This window comes from Coturnix japonica, chromosome 8 (genome assembly GCF_054131305.1).
Source record: "Coturnix japonica strain WE chromosome 8, WE-NBRP24, whole genome shotgun sequence".
Classification (NCBI taxonomy): Eukaryota; Metazoa; Chordata; class Aves; order Galliformes; family Phasianidae; genus Coturnix; species Coturnix japonica.
Window position 1 is genome coordinate 23,967,288 of NC_140670.1, and position 18,224 is coordinate 23,985,511.

Genomic DNA, 18,224 nt, shown 5'->3' on the forward strand with positions numbered 1-18,224 from the left:
TATTTTTCTTTCTACACTTCTGTACCTCTCAGGGTAGACACTTCCCTCCCCCTATGGAGGAATAAGAAGCCTTCCCTTTCATGCAGATTTGCAAAAAGCTGTTTTGAATCAAAAGAAACAAAAATGAAACAACATTTTGAATGTATCTCTTTGACAGTTCCCTACAATTACTCTTAAATCCCGTCACTGTGTCATGTACCTGTCTCCATGTGTTCCCAGCATCAGAAGAAACAAACATACTGATGTCATTGTCTGATAGTTCAGGGCCTATGTTACCTGTAAGTAGAACATTAATTAGTGAAGAAAAATTGAAGAAACAGCAGAATTAGCAAATCAGGGAATTAAACATATTCATTTGTTTTTTGTAATTTATGTAACATTGACACCTGGGAGGAAAAACAAAGAAAAGGGAGATAATTTCAAATTGAAGAAAACACATGTCAAAAAAACCTAACACTGTATACAGATCTATGCACCTCTGTGCATAGAAGAAATTCCCCATTTTGAATCTAATGTTCTTGGCAGTATAAGGTTAGACATCATCTCCTCAGTCATGAAAGCAAGTTTCTGTAAAAATCAGATGGTACACTGAAGGTCCATGAAAACTTCTTTCTGACAGCCCACCCTACTGGTAGTGTGACATCCCACAGGATACCCTCTGTATCCATCACATGTTCAGGATTTTCTCAGTGTTTGCACATCAAATACAGGCACCCTTTAAATGTTTCATACCTGAAGCTACAATAATGCTGGGGGCAGTGTCTCTGCTGGCAATGTTTCCTGAAGTATAGGGATTCTCTGAGACCTTCAGGTGAAGATGAAGGGAGCAATAGGGCTATGGAGAAAGGAGAGATTAAAGTGAAAAAGCAGACACAACATGAAGAATATGCTCGCATTTCTACAGGTCTCTGTGCTATGAAGGGTATAAAATATCAACAGTTACTATTAAGACAGCCGAATACTATTTCCTAACCACTGTATCAGCCATCCTCTAAAAGAAAAGGCCACTGCTCTGTTTGTCTTGTGAGATTTTTGCTGTCCTTTCCCAGTGCAGCCTTTTCCCACTGGGAAACCGATTCTCTAGACTGAAACTCTCACAAAGATGAGATCATTGAGGCTGTACTCACAGAGGATGCAATGAGAATTGCAAGGGCAGGTAAGCAGTACCTTTCTCCTCCAACTGCTGGTAGTCTTGAGAAGCAAGCAAGGTTACAGATACGCTGAAGTGACTCATCAGGCAGCAGCGCTCAAACTATCTCTGCAACATAACCCTGTCAGTATTGGTGCTGAGTCACCACTTGTAAGACATAAGAAACAACTTAATTCAGGGAGTGTCAGACCATTTCTTGACCCTGAATACTTCTGACATATGGCTCTGTTCTGCAATGCACTAGGAAGAAATATCTGAACTTGAGATTGTCAGTTTAACAGCTGTTTCATAAAATATTTCATCACCCCATCTTTATGTGACCTTTGAGATTTCAATACAAGTATGTCTGTACAAACCTTACCTATTTGTTATTGATTTTGTATCTCAGGTAGTGAAATCGAACAGGAATGGTACAGAATAAATCAGCTGAGCAAGAAGGTAAAACAGACAAACAGGCAGATTCCCAAAGTTGCCATTATGATTTTTCCAAGTCTACAGTGAAATAATTTTTGAAAAATTCTGATAATTTTTGCTTTCTCATGAGTTTTATGTTCAGTCTTTTCACTTCCAAACCTCAGGAAGCAGGCTAAGGGAGAGGAAAGGGAAAAATATTGGCAACAAAAGCTAAAGCTCACCAAATTGAGGAGGGCATCAGACAGTATGGGAACGCAAACACAGCAAAACACATGCTTCACCAGACATGGCTTTCAGACAAGCAGGATGCTATGCAGAAAGCCCTGCAGGCCCAGGGGAGGCAGGTCCCTCTCTTACATCAGTTATCTAAATGCTAAGTGTCCAGCCTCATAAATTTTGTAGGCTTCCCAGGCAGTCAGTGGAAGAAGACCACTGACATTTCCAGACAGGAGAAAATGAACATGGACAAGGATAACCACAGAAGGCTGTTTTGGGATAGTGTTTTTTTTGCTTTGTTTTGTTTGTTTGTTCATTTCCTTTTCAAATGTGAATGAGGATGGTGAGGATTGTTGGATCTCTCATATGTATGTGAGACAGGAAAAAGGAACACAGGGTGGTGCAGAAGGAAGCACAGCCTGCCAAGTGGAATGCACTGAGAAGCTAACTCCAAGTGACAGCCTTGCAAGGACAGCTGCTGGAGCAGCCTGGGGCCTGGGGAGGGAGTGGGAACCAAATCGAGCTGACGCACATTCAGAAGTGGGAAAGCATCAGGAGGGAATGAATTCTTCCCTTTTATTAGTCTAGATACAGAACATATTTTTAAAACTAATGTGCTCCAAGTTCACCTCAGCATTTTGAAGACAACAGCTAATGGAAGCAGCTCAGCCAATTCCCCCAATCTGACAGAGATTTGATCTTGTTAGGCTGAGATTTTTGTGTTACCAGAAATTTTCTTTCAAATTTGTAGCACTTCACACATACAATAGACAGAAGTGGAATATATACATCAAATATTAATCAGAACATAGAATCACAGAATGGTTGGGAAAGATCTTAATGATCATATGGTTCCAACTCCCCATCATCTATTCCCAACTCCCAAGATTAAAAGCTACAACATCCAAGAGGAGAGATAGTGCTTCTAGTAGCATGACTTCACTGGTTGAAATGCAGCACTGGGTAGAGACTCCACTGATAATCAGTTTTAGTGTTAAAAGCAACTTTTCCATTCCAGCCAAACACTTTATATGTATAAAATCCATTCTATCTTGCAAGGGGGGTTGGGGGGGGCAAAAGAATTCCCCATACCAACCATGTTCCATAGAGAAGCTAGCACTCTTTGTATGTCGGCAGTGATAGTCCCTGGTCAGGACTGAGGCCAAGTACTGCAACACAAGGATAATGTCAGACACTATCTAGAGACCTAGAGGTAGTCACAGTATTTGCACACCTGCAGTTGCAAGGAGCAATTAAAAAAGAAAACACTTCCATAAGGGATACTCACAACACCTCACTTAGATGTTTAAATGACTCTGTAGCAGATGGTGTGAATGTCTCCCCACTTATGAAAAATGGGTCTTTGTTCTGAAATCCTTATAATCCGTTCAGACAAGACAACCCAAATTAAAGAGGGAATAAACAGATGTCTGAGGAAGAAAGGCACAGAGAAAAGAAATGACTTGCTCAAGGTCACACAGAAAATTGGAGATAGGCCTAAAAATTGAATCAAGATGCTCCTGAGATTCAGCCCAGTGTTTTAACCACAAGACCATAATTGAAAGCTAACTGAATAACTCTCCTAGACTGTTGCCCACATCTTGCAAGGTAGAATTACTCCTCAGAAACTTAACTACTTCACAGAATAAGTATTAAACAAAATCAGCATCTTTGGGATATAATCACTTGGCAGTTATTTTATGAAGATTAAGTCTATTCAGCCTACAAAGTAAGTGCTACAAACAAGGAAAATAAAACCTAGGGCTTAGGGGGAATTTCATTGCTTTCATCCATTCTCATTATTCAGACCAACCTGATAAAGAAATGCAAATAAATTCTTTGACATGCTTTGAAAAGACCTCCTTGTGCCTACTGTCAGGAAAGGGACAGCTCTGTCTGGCTTGTGTTGTGTTTCAACCAGATTTCCTCTTAGCCTCTTTAGCTGCCAACTTAGCTTCTACATACTCCTTTCTTAATTAACACTCCCTTAATTTAGGGTGAGGTTTAAAGATCAGATGTACACAGGGCAACATTCTGCTCTCAGGCTCGGACCATTCAGTAACTCTGGGAAAGTGTAGATCCCATTCTGCCAGAAGCTGAGATGTATGTCAACACTGTTATCCAAGCTGTAGCTAGGGACAATTATCCTGAAAGCCATCAGTGTAAAAGCATTACTATCTATCCTGGAGCAATGATGGAAGCTAAGCCAGATTTACAAGACACTACCAGGAGGAATTCACTTGGCTATACCATAATGATCAAGAAGACCATGCCAAGGATCAGAAATACCTAGAAGGAAAAGGAACAACTGATACAAGGGAATGAAACTGCAGATGATGGAGACATAGAGAGAGCGGGGCTATAGAAGGGAGGTGACTCTGTGAATTGCTTAAGTACTATAACTATGTCATACAGATGAGAAACAGAATTGCCTCAGCAGAATGTATTTTCTCCATGGTTTTCTAGAGCAAGACACCCTTATGGATCCCTGACTCATTTCCAGGCATTCACATCTTCTCCAGTGCTTTGGCTTCAAAAGTTTTGCCTAACCCTCCCAACTTCTATGTTCTATTCTTTATCAGTTCTTCAATTCTTCCATGCCATATTCTGTCTTCATCTTTCCCCAACATTAATTGTGAAGTAAAAACAACCTTTTAACAGCTTAGGTCTCTCTTTCAGGATTGTTTTACTTTGTGGCTTTGATGCAGGCTCTTTCTACTGCTCCACTCACTTTCTCCTGCAGGCAGACTTCCTATTCTTGTAAAAGACCCAAAAAGTCAGCTTAGTTCAGATTTCACTTATCTCTTTTCTTGCAAATTTACAAGACAACCACTTGAGATCCTTTATTCCCAGCTGATAATTCTACTCTGCTACCATTCTACTAGTCTGTGGGAACCTACCTAAGCACAAAGGAGAACGCTGGCCAGATAATGAAAGAGGTTATCTTATCTATTTCTAACTGAAATTAAAGGGAGAAAAAATAAGCATGGGTAAATATTCCCCTGGCCTTATCATAGGGAACAGACTCCTTCAGGAATAACAAATCCTCAGCTACACAGTTTAAGTCCATTGAGGATTTGCCCCTTTATGGAAAAAGAAGAGAGTTTACTTTGATAATTCCAATTGCCTGCATGTTTTTTATTCCTCCCGTCTCTCTCTAGTCCCCTAAATATTACACTATCACCATGAAAACCTTGGGATTCTGACAAAACTGCTAATAATTTGAAAAAGTCAAATATATTTTACAAAATACGTTCACTTGAGTTAAAACTAAGTTACAATCTATTTAAAAGACAAAGGTTTCTACACATACTCCCCTGAAAAACTTAAACTGTTTCATGTCTACGTAGTTCAGTGAATGTCATCTTTTCAGTTTTCATCCCAATGAAAGATTTGATTTTAAAATGCCCTTAGACACATATTTTTAAAAGCTGGAAGAAGAAAACAAACCCAAACAAGTCTAGCCAAATTCTGAGATGTTTGCTTCCAGTCCACTCTATTTTGTTCCAAACTGGAGATAGAATTAAAGGCTTAAATTTTGGCTCTATCAAAATATAAATTATTTAAACAGCTTAAAATATCAGGTTAATTACAGCAATAATGTATAGGTTTCAGTTCAAAGAATGGCACAGCATTCAGCTACCTACCACAGTAAACAAAAGGTCAAGCTGATTTGGATTTTAACAGCCTCAACATGAGAAACATCACTTTTTTTTCCTTCTGATGGAAAACAGCATGCAGGTAGAGGACAGCAGGAGGGATAGCAGTCTAAGTAGTGACCCTGGAACTCTGTTAGATTTTTTAACTATTATTATTATTACTTTTAATACAAAAGCTCTTGAAAATCTCCAAGGCTGAAGTTCAGAGTATTATCCCACTACAGAATACAGCCAGAATAAGCTGAGAAGTATGTGGAGATCAGGCTAAGCTAACTGATTTGACAGAGAGCTCCAATTCTATTCATTCCATGTTTCATTTTGTATTTTAGAAACCCTTTACATATAACGATAGTTAAAGATTGTCTATATGTTGACCTACATTAATTAGTACATACAGACATATTAAATGCACAGCTATACATATATTTGCATGGGTATGTCAATTCTAACTTTTGATCTCAAAATCAAAATTATACCAACAGAGTGCCAATAAAATGGCCTGAAAGAAAACAGTTCTCTCTCTACTTGAGCCTGTCTCAAGTTGTCAGGGCTCCTGGAAGTTCCGCAGTACAATAGCTCACTCCTCCCATCTAGTGTCCAGAGAACCAACTGCTCAGAAACAGCATCCAGCTTCATGTGCTGTTTAAGAGGAGACAATCAGTTGTGCAGAAGGAGGCTGATTTGCAATGGTTAGCTTTTTTCCAGAAATTAAATTAAACTAAATTAAATTACAATGCCAACTCTTGCTGCACCATCTGGCTGACCAAGCCTGATGTACCACACTTTTAAAACGCAGTGTTCCTTCCATGAGTTACACTGCATGGGGAGAGAAGTCCTCCCTTGTGTTACCTGGCAGAGATATATTGTTCTGGGTTGTTAGTACCCCTCAAATCCCCCCAGGTACTTACCAGGAGACAGTGAACAGGGTTTCCTTTCAGATCAGTGTCCGGAGCCTGCAACAAATTCCAGTCTCTCCCTTTATTGTAGGTGATGAAAGTTTTCACTTGGTTGTCAATCTTCTTGTTAGCCAAGAACATTCCCTTTATCCCTGCTACCTAGGAAAAATTGACATGGCTGAAAAATAGATCAAGCCCATACTGGTTCTCTGTACGTGACTTTCCTGCCTTGTTAAACCCAACAGCAATCTTGTGGTTGCGTGAGTGTGGTAGATGTTGTGGCAAGAAATGCCAAGTGAAGGGCTGAGGACACGGTAAGTTCATTATATGTGAAGAAGTGCAAGTGGATGAAAAAGCTTATATTTCAGAAGCAGTGTAAGAATATGGTGAGATGTCAATAGAGTTAACTGTAAAGTGACAACCGTCCAACTGAGTAGACATCCTTTCCCCTGAAAGCTGAAATACAGACAGGGCATTATTTCTCTCTTGCACGCAGTAGTAGGAAATAGCAGCAATTTTGACCTTGCAGAGAAAATGACAACACACAGACATGTTTGCTGTTTAGTGCTTCTGTTCTCACACAGTCTGCTTAGGACATTTTATCTAAGGATCTCAGCGTACTCTATGATTATCAGTGTTTCAACAGGCCTACTTGGGGTAGGCAGTATCTTTTACCCCAGCTTTGTTTGGAAAGAAACTGAAGTACCTGTGACTCAAGAAAGGCCTCCCAGAATGCTACCTATAGAACGTGTAATCAGATCCTCATCTTTTTATTCTCTCCAGCATTTTATCCAACAGCTTTACCCCATCGGTCTGCAGGAAGATTTTGCAAAGATGCTACGCTGACAGATTCAAATTGGAATTGAGCCGAGGGTGCCTTAGTAGGGAAAAAAAAAAGTCAACCTCAAACCACAAGTCACATTGCAGAATGTTCCCATCTTCTTAGCACACTGAAAATCAATAGCCCAATAGTTACTGCTGCTTGCGAATGAATTTGTTAGGCTGTCATTCTGTAATCTGAGCACTACAATGAGAAGTAAAGGGAAATCAGGAGAAGGTGAGGGGAAGCTGAGAAACTTTTTGCTTTTCATCAAATCTGTTCAATCATACACTCCATCTTTTCTTCTGCAAAAAAACAGTGCACAAAATCATCAATCAAGCCCTTTTGCTGACAGAGTTTATTACATAAACAGCATCATGTGGCAAATGGTTACTCAGCAATTTCAAAATTTGTTCCAGCTCAACTGATTTAATTACATGAGTATATTTGGACGCTACTACTCCCAGTCAATAGGACCTTATTGCACTTCCAGTCACATGCCATGGGACTACTACTGCACAGTATATTGGTACAGTACATTGGTGTACTTATTCATTCTGAATAGTACTTTCTTCCTTGAGAAATGACACTGAATCACTTAAAAACTTAGCTATGATTTGCTTTAATGAGAAACAACCTTTAAATTAAGTAATTTAGTTATTTATTGTTGATTTAAGTGTATAAAAGATAATATTTTTTCACGTCTGATCTGGATTGTTTTGATGTACAAAGTATTAAAGTTTTCTTTTTTTGTGGTAGAAAGGCACCCCGATGAGAGGTTTTCATTCCTCTACCAGTGAAACTGTAGGAATATTAGGGGCTGGGAAAATAACATTTTTCTGGCTTTCCTACCAGAGGTCAGTGCCTATAGCTCTATTTGTACTTTTCTTTGTTGTTGTTCTAAAATAGCTGTATTATGGAGTCCCTGTGAAATGCTGGCTATAAATGATTAAAAAGCATTTTATATATCAGGTGATAAATGTGTTCTGAAAGCCTATGAATTTTTCTTCTTATGATTCTATTCCTAGGCTGAAACTCAGAATGCTTTTCAGAGAAAGCAAAGTGTAAGTTACGCTGTCAACCTGGGACAACCTTTAAAAAACAACTGCACACGGTGCACATGTTTGTGTGCTTTCTGTGGGAAGAGATGTACCTGATGCGTACACATATCCATGACACACACATGTGACCTGTCCATGCAGTCATAATATAGAGCTATACAAATAAGGGCATGAACAGCAGTGTTCAGAAAAATAAGCACTGCATCTGCCTTCCCAGGCTTTGTAGGCAATCCTTCTACCCTCACAAGCACTGTATGTAGATATAAATGCTGCCTACACTTGTAGTGAAAGTTTCGAACAAGATACTCAGAATGCATCCTTCACTCCCCATCACCCACTTCATACTTCAAACATACAGTTCTTGATTTAAATACGTCCTGCTAAAAAAAAAATTAAGTCCTGGATATGAATGCATGCCATAGCTATAAAGGTACACCCCGTCATATCCAGAGCAACTCTCTCCGCTAACGACTGCCATTCTGTCTTCACTCACTGGTCAAATACAATAGTTTGCCTTCAGTTGTCCTTTACTTGGAACCCACCCTGAATCATGCTAAATAGGCCAACAACTATTACTACCAGGAAAGCTCCAGGGAGCATTCCTCCAGAAGAAAAGAAAGGAGAACGTGATGAGGCGCAAGGGAAGAACTTCTATTTTCTCAAGTCCAATGTAATTTCCAAGTGAGCAGAACTGAAAAGATGTAGAACCACAATTAGGAATCTGCATTCAGAAACACTTTCACCACAGTGCAACCAGATGAACTTATTCTTTTATACCTGGTAAATACAAGCATGCAGACACATACACATTTAACAGGCATTGTTCCGGCATCTTCTCAAGTAATCTTGCTTTTCCAAATATACTGCTGTCATAAAAGAAGGACTCATTTTGCAGTTTCTTTACTTCCTTTTAATTTATCTATGCATTTATTTTTTTTCTTTTCTGATCTTCATCTCCGTTTATGCTTGAAGCACTCATCATTTGCAATAACTCTGCTGGGAGAATCATGCTGGATGGTTTTCTGTTCCCTTCCAGCTAGAATATCAAATTGAAAGGAAGTTTTCTGCCAGGTTCAGTGTCAGTCAATATTCTTTCTATCTAGATAATCAGCAGATATGATGCTACAAGTCTGATTTTATCAGTTTCAATCCAGGTTACCGCGCAATGTCAGTCTAATAAAACAAAACAAAGGCTTTTCTCCCTCCACTAGGATGTAGGACACTTTTAAATAATGCAGTGAAACCACTTCTGGAACTGACATTAATAAGAGGTAACAGCCTTTCCATGCACTGCCAGCACTGCAGAGAGATTAAGAGTAAAAAACTCCAAATGACTGGGAAATGACAGTGCCCATCCTCCTACAACTCATCTGAATTTATGTTCAACACTTGGGCTCTGTCTTGACAATTCAAGGTGGTTTCCAAGTAAAGGACAGCTGAAGGCAAACTATTCAGTAGAGCTAGTATTCAGTGATGGGGAATACAGGGAGAATTTCCATTTTTAAAGGAACTCAGAACTAGTTCATGGCTTTTGTTTTAAATGGTCATAAAAACCTCCGGAAGAGATCTGGAAAGAGAAGCAAGCCCCAAAATTAGAAACTGAGCATTGAATTTCTACTCAGCTGTATCCAGAAGTAAGACTACTGTCTTACTTACAGAACTGTACTAAGAGAAGTATAAGGGCGTGTTACAAGCCCTGTTCTCAGGACCAGTTGTCACAGAAGACAGTGTAAATAAGCCTTTTCATAGGTGAGCTTAGACAGGATTTACTTATTAGAATCAGGATAAAGGAAACATCAACATAAAAAAGGAGAGTATCTGTGCTCATGGGATAGCTCAAGAGCGACTATCTAAAGTCCCATCCTCAGAATAGATCAAGCAACAGAAGGCAACATAGACAGCTGAAAACTAGTCTCTACTTCCTTCTAACACGAGAGCTTAGGCCTTCAGAAACACAATGAAAATGGCAGAATTACAGAATTATGATAATCAGAGAGCTGGGAACCTTCTGAACCAAAGGCTGGAACAATGTGGGTCGGAGGCTTGATTCATTTGTGTCAGCAGGATTTTGGCTGAAAAAGCTTCTTGTAGGAATGTAATGAACTGTTCTGTTCCTTCTTCCAATGCATATCTTTCTACATTGACATGAGGTTTTCGTCACCTGAGAACCTAGTGGAGAGTACAGTAGTTACTCTCTTCATACTACTAGGCTGAGACTAGTTTCAACACTTGTGCAGCCTGGCTAGAACCTCCTCTGCTTGCACTGAGATCCTTGATTAAAAGAAGGATAAAAATGTGTTTAGCTTTGCCTCTGCTATTTACATGCATTCAATGAGACTGAAGCGTAAAGACACAATAGAATTGGATGTCACATGAATTTGTAGGTAAGAAGGAAAAATTTAGAGTCATGACATACCTCATAGAGGTCAATCATCACATTCCCATCCAGCCCTTGACTACTCTTGACGTTTTCCAATGCCAGGGTGAAGTACACCCCTCGGGTGTCAGAGATATACAGATTGTATGTGTCGTTCTGGTTCCACTCTTGAACAGCTGCAAACACCTGACTCTCATCTGTGCTGATAACATGCATATCCTGAGGAAAGAAAACAAATGCATGTTACAAGAGGGAGCTCTGCTCTGTCATTTCCAAGGGCACCACGGTAACTGTGGAGGAGCAAAGAATATATTTTAGCCTGGAGTTTAATTGAAAACTGCAGACAACATTTCTGTAAGCGGAGCATTCCATCCAGGAATATTTTACAGCAGCACTCTACTGCCAGTTTTCAAAGCAGTTAATTAACTGATGAGGTGTTAATTGAACATTCACTTTGCAACAGAGTGTTATACAGCAGCACTTTGTTTCCTCTACTAAAATTTTAATGAGCGTGGGGGAGGGGAGATGATTTTTATTGTGAGTTTTATTTACTTATTTTGTGTTTGAGCAATACTACTTGTGACTGTAGAATCACAGATGAAAATAACACTTCATTTTTTATTTATTTTATTTTTTGAAATTTAAAAAAAAATGAAAAGAGAAAAAGAAGAAACATGAGGAACATCTGCCTCTTGCCTTCTAGCTCTCACAAACCAAGTATGCTTGGGAACTAATGGAGGATCTAATTGGCAGCCAGTGTTGCTGTGGTTTATTATTACTAATGACTGTGTCACCTATGAGTCAAGGCCCTGGACCACCGTGATAAACTGATAAACACCCCTCCAGGAATATGACAGAGGGATAACCCTAATTCTCACTAGATGTAAGGAGCAGAACTGTAGTTAGATCACACATGTTTTGAGCAATGTTTTATTTTTCTTTATTTGCTCTGTGTTACAGTAGGCAGGAAGCAATGAAATGAGTGCATAATTAAAAATAAAAATCTCTTAAACCTGAACCTCTCTTTCAATGCCTGGAGAAATTATTCAGTGAAAAAAGCCACTGAGAGGGAGATAGTTGTAATGAAATTCCAAAGCTCTATCTGCCTGGTACAGGAGGTCTGAGTTCCTCGTGTCTTACAAATCCATGAAGACAGGACAAGAAATGCAGATTTCTTAGCACTAGGTGATTCCCTGAAGATTCAGCTCTATGCTTTGGGCAGTTATCCCTAAGTCATTTTGCATCCATGGATCTCAGCCAGAACTTTTGACGTATATGCAAAACTGGGGCTCTTATCAGAAAATATATTCTTTGGAAGTTGATGCTACTACTTCCTCTGTTAATATAACAGTCTCTGACAAATTTCTTGCTGATTTGTAGGGGGGAAGTAATAATTACATATGGAGCCTTATGGTATAAAGATGAAAAAATAATAGAGGTAAGAGATCTGACATATAAATTTCAAAGCAGATTCATTATAAAGTTAAGATTCAAAAAAGTTGGTTGTTGACTCAGATCGAGATCTGTGCAGATGAATGTTCAACTGGTTTACCTGCTTCTTTGTACTGAAGAAAGATGTATCCCAGAAGATGGGCTAGCTTTGTGGAGGAACAGATTGGGTTAAATTCTGAGGCAACTGGAAATGTAATATAATGGCTTTGATTAATTGTGGTTGTGAACAGATATTCTCTCTGAGCTCCAGAGAAGTACAAGTAACTACCACAGCTGTTTGTCAGACATTACTCATTTCACACTATCATCCTAGTCAATCTGCTGGTAGAGCCACATGAGTAGATGATCACAAAGTGCTTCAGGCAGTTTCAGATGGCACAGCTGTAGTATTCAGAGTTAAACTTCTGAATATGCACTCTTACACACGGACAATCTCTCTACTTTAAGGTAAAAAGATACTCTGATCAAGGTCAGGGAAAATTAAGGGCAATTTCACATACATTTGAAAATGCGTTAATTCACTCACTATATTCTTCCTGAGTTTTATCAGAACGTGTTACAATATGAAAGTCTAAGATCACAGTGAGGCTCAAAGAATTTAAGCCTAGAGAAGCAGAGACTGAGAAAGAAATGCCATAATATATGTAGAATATATAAAAAGTAAAAGTGTTCCAACTGATTACTTTTGTGGATCGGTCAAATTTACTTCTTAACATGGCCTTGTCCAGTAGACTGCGGTACAATGTAAAGGCTTGACTAAAGGGATTCAGTACATGGAAATCCAACACGTCTTTCAATAACATTAGGGATTTGTTAGTTTTCATATTGGTAAAAATGAACAATTTTCAGCAAACAGGAACAGTTTTATTATCTGTCCTTTTTGACTTTCCAAAGACAAAGTAAGGGCATGATTTCGTGCGTGCATTTGATCAGGCGTCTACTCAAATGACTAAAGGCCAAGGCTCTTTGAATCACTGAATATGCTCCAGTTGCCCTTTTTTTGCACTTGGTCAGGGAACCTTTCTTCCTGGCAATTTAATTAGCAGGGATGTGCAGGATATGAAATGCGTTTTATCCTGTCAGTTATTTCATTTGTCAGTTCTTTTTAAGGTCTGTATTTCAAGACTTGTTTGAGGTTTTGCGATTTGGTACCACAAACACCTATTTAGCCCTGCATCGGATTAAAGACAAGGCTTTTTTAAAGAAATATCCTGTATTCAGTGATGTCTGCCCAGTGATTAGTCTAAAAGTGAGTGAATTTGAGCACTGTTTCTACACATTCAAGGTGATTATCGTAACAATACAGTCTATGGCAGAGACCAACTTCACCGCAGAAATAAACAGATTTCAATTAATAGCATTCACAGGGTTAACACAGCCTTATGCACAAGTTAGATATATGCTTGCACTGGAAGGATTTTCAGGTTCATTCAGGCTTCTTACAGAACTCTTTACCAGAATAAAAATTCCAACAGCAAGAAAATTATAGATTTGATTTGCTATAGGTCATTCCTGCATCAACAACAGTATCACCTGCCAAAGCTGCCTGCCATCACATCCCTCCAGATTAAGAGCAACATGCAGAGACAAAAAGCTTGACATTTCTATCTTCAATTCCAGTAGCGACTTAGTACTGTTTACCATACTTGGCCCCACTTTCTTAGCTGAAGGAGATAAAAGAGAATTTAGGCACAAAAGAAGCTGTTTGTTTCAATGCCTTTGAATAATACAGTGCTTTGTGCATTTTTAATAAAAGCAGCTATCTTCCTTTGATACCCAACTACCAGACAACCACAGATCCACTGCAGCTCCCTCCAAGCCAAACAGGGCTTTTCAGTCTTTGAAGACATTCCCAGTTTCTGAAAAAGCATCTTATCTCCTTAAATATCTGCTTTTTTCCTTGGGTCAAATAGCATGAACATATTGCTCCTATTCTTATTCTCTGAGAACACGTGGGAATTTAATCACAGTATATTTTCCTTGGTTCTCCAGACTCTCATCGAGTTGGACAGTTGGAGAAATAAGTGCATGAAAACAACAGACAACCAGCTCAAAGTAAGCAATCTTGCCACAGACAGTCTGGATCAACTGTAAATTATTTTAATTTGGGTATTACAGCATCCATCCAAAAAATTCAATTAATTTGCTAAGGACTACTTCATATTGCACCTGTTTAAACTGTAAGTAAATTGAAAGAGTAATTCCTTCCCACCTACACATGAAGTTTCAAACTGTGCCTTAGAGTAGTATCTTAAAACATGCCTGAAGAGTTTGAGGCAGTCAGAGTTTCAGGTCTCACAAAAGATCCAAAGTTTGTCAGGGACTGCAGAAATAAATATACTGGGAACTCAACCCACAAGTAATTTTCTTTAGCAGAAGCAACTTACTGAAGTCACATTTCCTAGTCAGTTCTCCTGTGTCACAGCCAAAAAGAGATCACAGTTTCTGGTAGGGTCACCAGAATCCTAAGAGCTTGAATTTTCAGGTGATTCAACAGCAGAATATATACACTGAGAACATGGGTCTGAGTTGCTGTCTGGTTATATGATGAAAGTCACCCATTCAATCCACTCTCAACTGGTCTGTCTGAGGAATCAAAGACGGCCAGCTGTGACAGCAGCCAAATGATCCCCTTGAATATTTCCATTTACAAATAGTGAACAAGCTGACTGCATTTTCTTTTTTCCCTTTTTGCATTCCCAAAAATTAACCAGGGATTTCCACCTTTCTTCAGATGCTACATGTTACACAGCATTCACCAGATCATTTGATACCTCTGAACTTAAGATCTCATTTAAGGCAGCCTATAAAAAGCATGAAAAGAGTTTTAAAAAAAGATAAATATTTGTCTCTGTTAAGAAGGTGTCAGGACTCCAGCTGAAAAAAGGTGATTTCTCCAAAATGGAGCCAACATTTTATAATAGTCTTTTTAAAAAATCCAGCTTCAGAAGGCAGCAATAGCCTTTCAAGCTCTAGTGCTAATTCACCATTGTTCTTAATTAGGGAGGATATGGAGCAGACACACAAAGCCATCCCTTTTCTTGATTCCCATTAAAATCTGCTAATGAGGCAAAACAAAAAAAAAAAAAAAAAAAAAAAAAAACAACAACAAAAAAAAAAGACTCACATATCACAGGGGATTTTACATCCCTCTGCCTGTCCCCTAGAAAAGGAAAGGAGGAAGGGGAAGAAGAGAAAGGGGGGAAGGAGAGAAAGGGGGGAAAATGAATAAGGGGGGAAAATGAGGAATTCCTCCAAAATTTATTCAACTAACCATAAAGAAATTATAATTGACATAGGCTGTGGTAATCTGTCTGTATTTCATGCTGATGTTCTTAACTAGGCAAAGTGGTGAACTTGAGTTTTTCTTGCTTGCAAATGTTCTCTTAATCAATGATGCTTTCACTCACTGCATGTCAACTTGTTGTTACTTGTATTGTTTTCAATTATTTCTGAACAAATGGGCATTCCAGCAACAACAACTTACCTTGGGCAAGGAGTACTTCGGCAGCTTTATCGGTGTAAAAGCATTCCTCCTATAAGAAACATAATAATGTGGTCTTCCACCTGATGTCAGCTACGAGAAAAGCAGAAAAGTTACCTTCAGCATTATTTGAAATGTTTTTTAATTAATGGTGAAAACATTGAGCAAAACCTCCTAAGGCAAACAACTCAGCATTCATGGCAGTGGTTAAAAACTGCAGTCATGTTATGGGTGCTGAATAACCACTGAATCTACCAGGATCAGCTGAAAAAGAGAGTAAAGGAAATGACATTTTCTGCAAAGAGAAGCAAGGGCTGAAAGTCTGAAAGAAGGTGAAGTCTTGGCTTCACTTGGGCCATTATGTTTCCTGCTGATACCTGCTCTCCTCTCACCGCAAAACAACCTGTTCTGTGTTATTTACACAGCTGCCATGTGAGTTATTGGTTGGAGCAGCTGATTGGCAGACGTGATGCTTGATTTCCAATTCTGTCCTCACATTTAAGTGCCCTTAACTACATTAAAGCAGCATGTGTGGTTTCATTTTCCTCCCCTATTATTGAAGGGTTAAAAAAAAAAACAGCTGACAATGTTAGTTACTGAAGCCTAATCAATGTCTGTAAAGCACTTTGAAATCCATGCATGAATGATACTGAAGAACAAATATTCCAAGGGACTCTCCATGCAGAACTCTGCTTTAATTGCCTGCTACCTAGGCTTATCAAGATGGTTTTTTTTCATAGTGTTTTAAAGTGCACTGCAGTAGTTAAAAATGGAAGGCACACAGAGGCTAAGATCATATCAGATTAAGTAAAAACAAGAACTACAACCACTTGAAGAATTCTATTTTACTCTTACAAGTTAACTGTGAATTCACCAACAATTAGGATCAAAGAAGGGATTGTTTCCAGGAATTAAAATATTTTTTTATTTTGCATCTGTGTCAACCATTACTGACTGGCCAATACTATCTCTCTGACCTGTTAACACTGGCTTTCAGAATTCAGATGATTTCCCCAGCATCGACTTCAGATGGTGCGGAAGAATTAACTTCTGTTTAGAGTGTAATAAGATCAGGTCAAAACAAAGAAGACACAAAAAGAGCAAAAACCAAGGAGTCAGTGATGAAGCAACGAATGAATTCAGATTGGAAGAGAAACTTCCAAGCTCCTGTGTCAGTCATGTCACATACACATACAGCCATTCTGAAATTGGAGAGCAAGTCTGAACAGTGATGCATGCTCCTGTTTTCCTTACCTCATAAATATTTTATTTACGCCTCAGACACATAAAGGCACAAAAGCTATTCTGGAACGTATGTTCCAGATTTATTTGTGGATGATTTAGATGGCTGTTTATGACTGAGTTCATTAACTGAAGGTAATTAGCAATCAACTCATTCAATTTAAAATATCAATCCTCTCTCTTCCCTCCACCCCCGAGTATGACAGAATATTAACAGCCTGGAAAACCAGTTAAGTCCTAATGATTTCCAGTTCACCTCCATGCTCTTTTCAATTCTGTTGTTATTTCTTGTCCTTTTCCTCTATTATTAAATGGACCCTGGCAGCAGACTAATGATATGTACAGTAGTTCTGATCTGTTCTCCAGCTCTCACCTGCAAAACAGCTTGGCTAAGTACGTCTCATCTTCAGCCTTTTCTGTATAATCACAACTGAAGCATAACAATAAAGTCTGATTACTCCTTCTGTGGTACTTCCCCTGACTCCTTCTTCTTTCTGCTTCCCTCTTGTGCTTTAAAAAGCTTTGGTCTACTGCCCTTGCAATAGAAGATGACTGACATGTCACTTCAAGCTGGGGGGTGAGAACACTAATCCGAGAGTGCTGATGAGACTGCAGGAGTGGCATGGAGGATTACTCCAGTATCTACGGTAGATGCCTCAGGCAGGAACTCTAAGACCTTACACTGACAAGATACCAGAGATAGAAGAAACTCTATTAGCATTGTAATGAATTGCTACAATCCACCCAGTGCCCTTGTTATGGATCTAGTTTTGTCTGATTATTTGGGGGTTAATGCATATGCGCGCGTATGCAAAGGGAGGTAAGAGAAAATAACAAGATATAAAATAATGGAATAAAAAAGAGATTGCTCTGCACCTGAACAAAGACATAGTCGTCCTGGACAATCAGGGAGTTATGGTCAATGTAGCCTGGAAAAGGTTTGTTTTGTGCTGCTTCACTGCAGTTCTGCATCTTACAGGTGATGTACTGGGCATCTGAAATGAAAGGAATAAAACCAAGACGTGAAATCATAAGCACAGTTTCCTCCTATTGTCAAAAAAGTACATGTTAAGGTTGCATTGTTTGCTTCCCGGTCACACGTGACATAAAGCAACACCAAACATTCAACACAACACTTCTCCCCTACACCCCTGGTAAATCCACCTTTCATTGCTCTCCTTTAAGCTCCTTCCTTCCCCTGGATCAGACTCCTGTTATTTCTTTCATCCACCCTAAATCAGACATTAGAGTTACATGCTCTTTGTACCACGAAGAGCCCAGCCTCATACAGGTCCAAAGAAGGACAACAAGGCTGAAGAACATGCTCTATGAGAAACAACTGAAGGAACTGGGGCTGTTTAGTCTAGGGAAGAGAAGGCTGAGTGGAGACTTTATCACTCTCTTCTAATACCTGTAAGGTGATTGCAGTGAGAGCAGGGTTGGTCTCTTCTCC

At 39.1% G+C, this 18,224-nt stretch overlaps 1 protein-coding gene across 4 annotated transcripts in view; it reads right to left on the reverse strand.

Moving 5' to 3' along the window:
* LOC107316050 (VPS10 domain-containing receptor SorCS1) overlaps nt 1–18,224 on the reverse strand; it is a 402,901-nt gene that overhangs the window by 50,864 nt on the left and 333,813 nt on the right. For 3 of the 4 annotated variants that reach the window (XM_085555282.1, XM_015867126.3, XM_015867125.3), the window contains 6 exons: nt 17,648–17,766; nt 15,533–15,622; nt 10,633–10,812; nt 6,348–6,494; nt 733–835; nt 200–276 (listed from right to left, as the gene is read on the reverse strand). In XM_085555282.1, coding sequence (XP_085411408.1) covers nt 200–276; nt 733–835; nt 6,348–6,494; nt 10,633–10,812; nt 15,533–15,622; nt 17,648–17,766 — 716 coding nt within the window. Of the gene's footprint in view, nt 1–199; nt 277–732; nt 836–6,347; nt 6,495–10,632; nt 10,813–15,532; nt 15,623–17,647; nt 17,767–18,224 lie in introns of those variants that run through there. The other variant, XM_085555283.1, reaches the window with a different exon arrangement.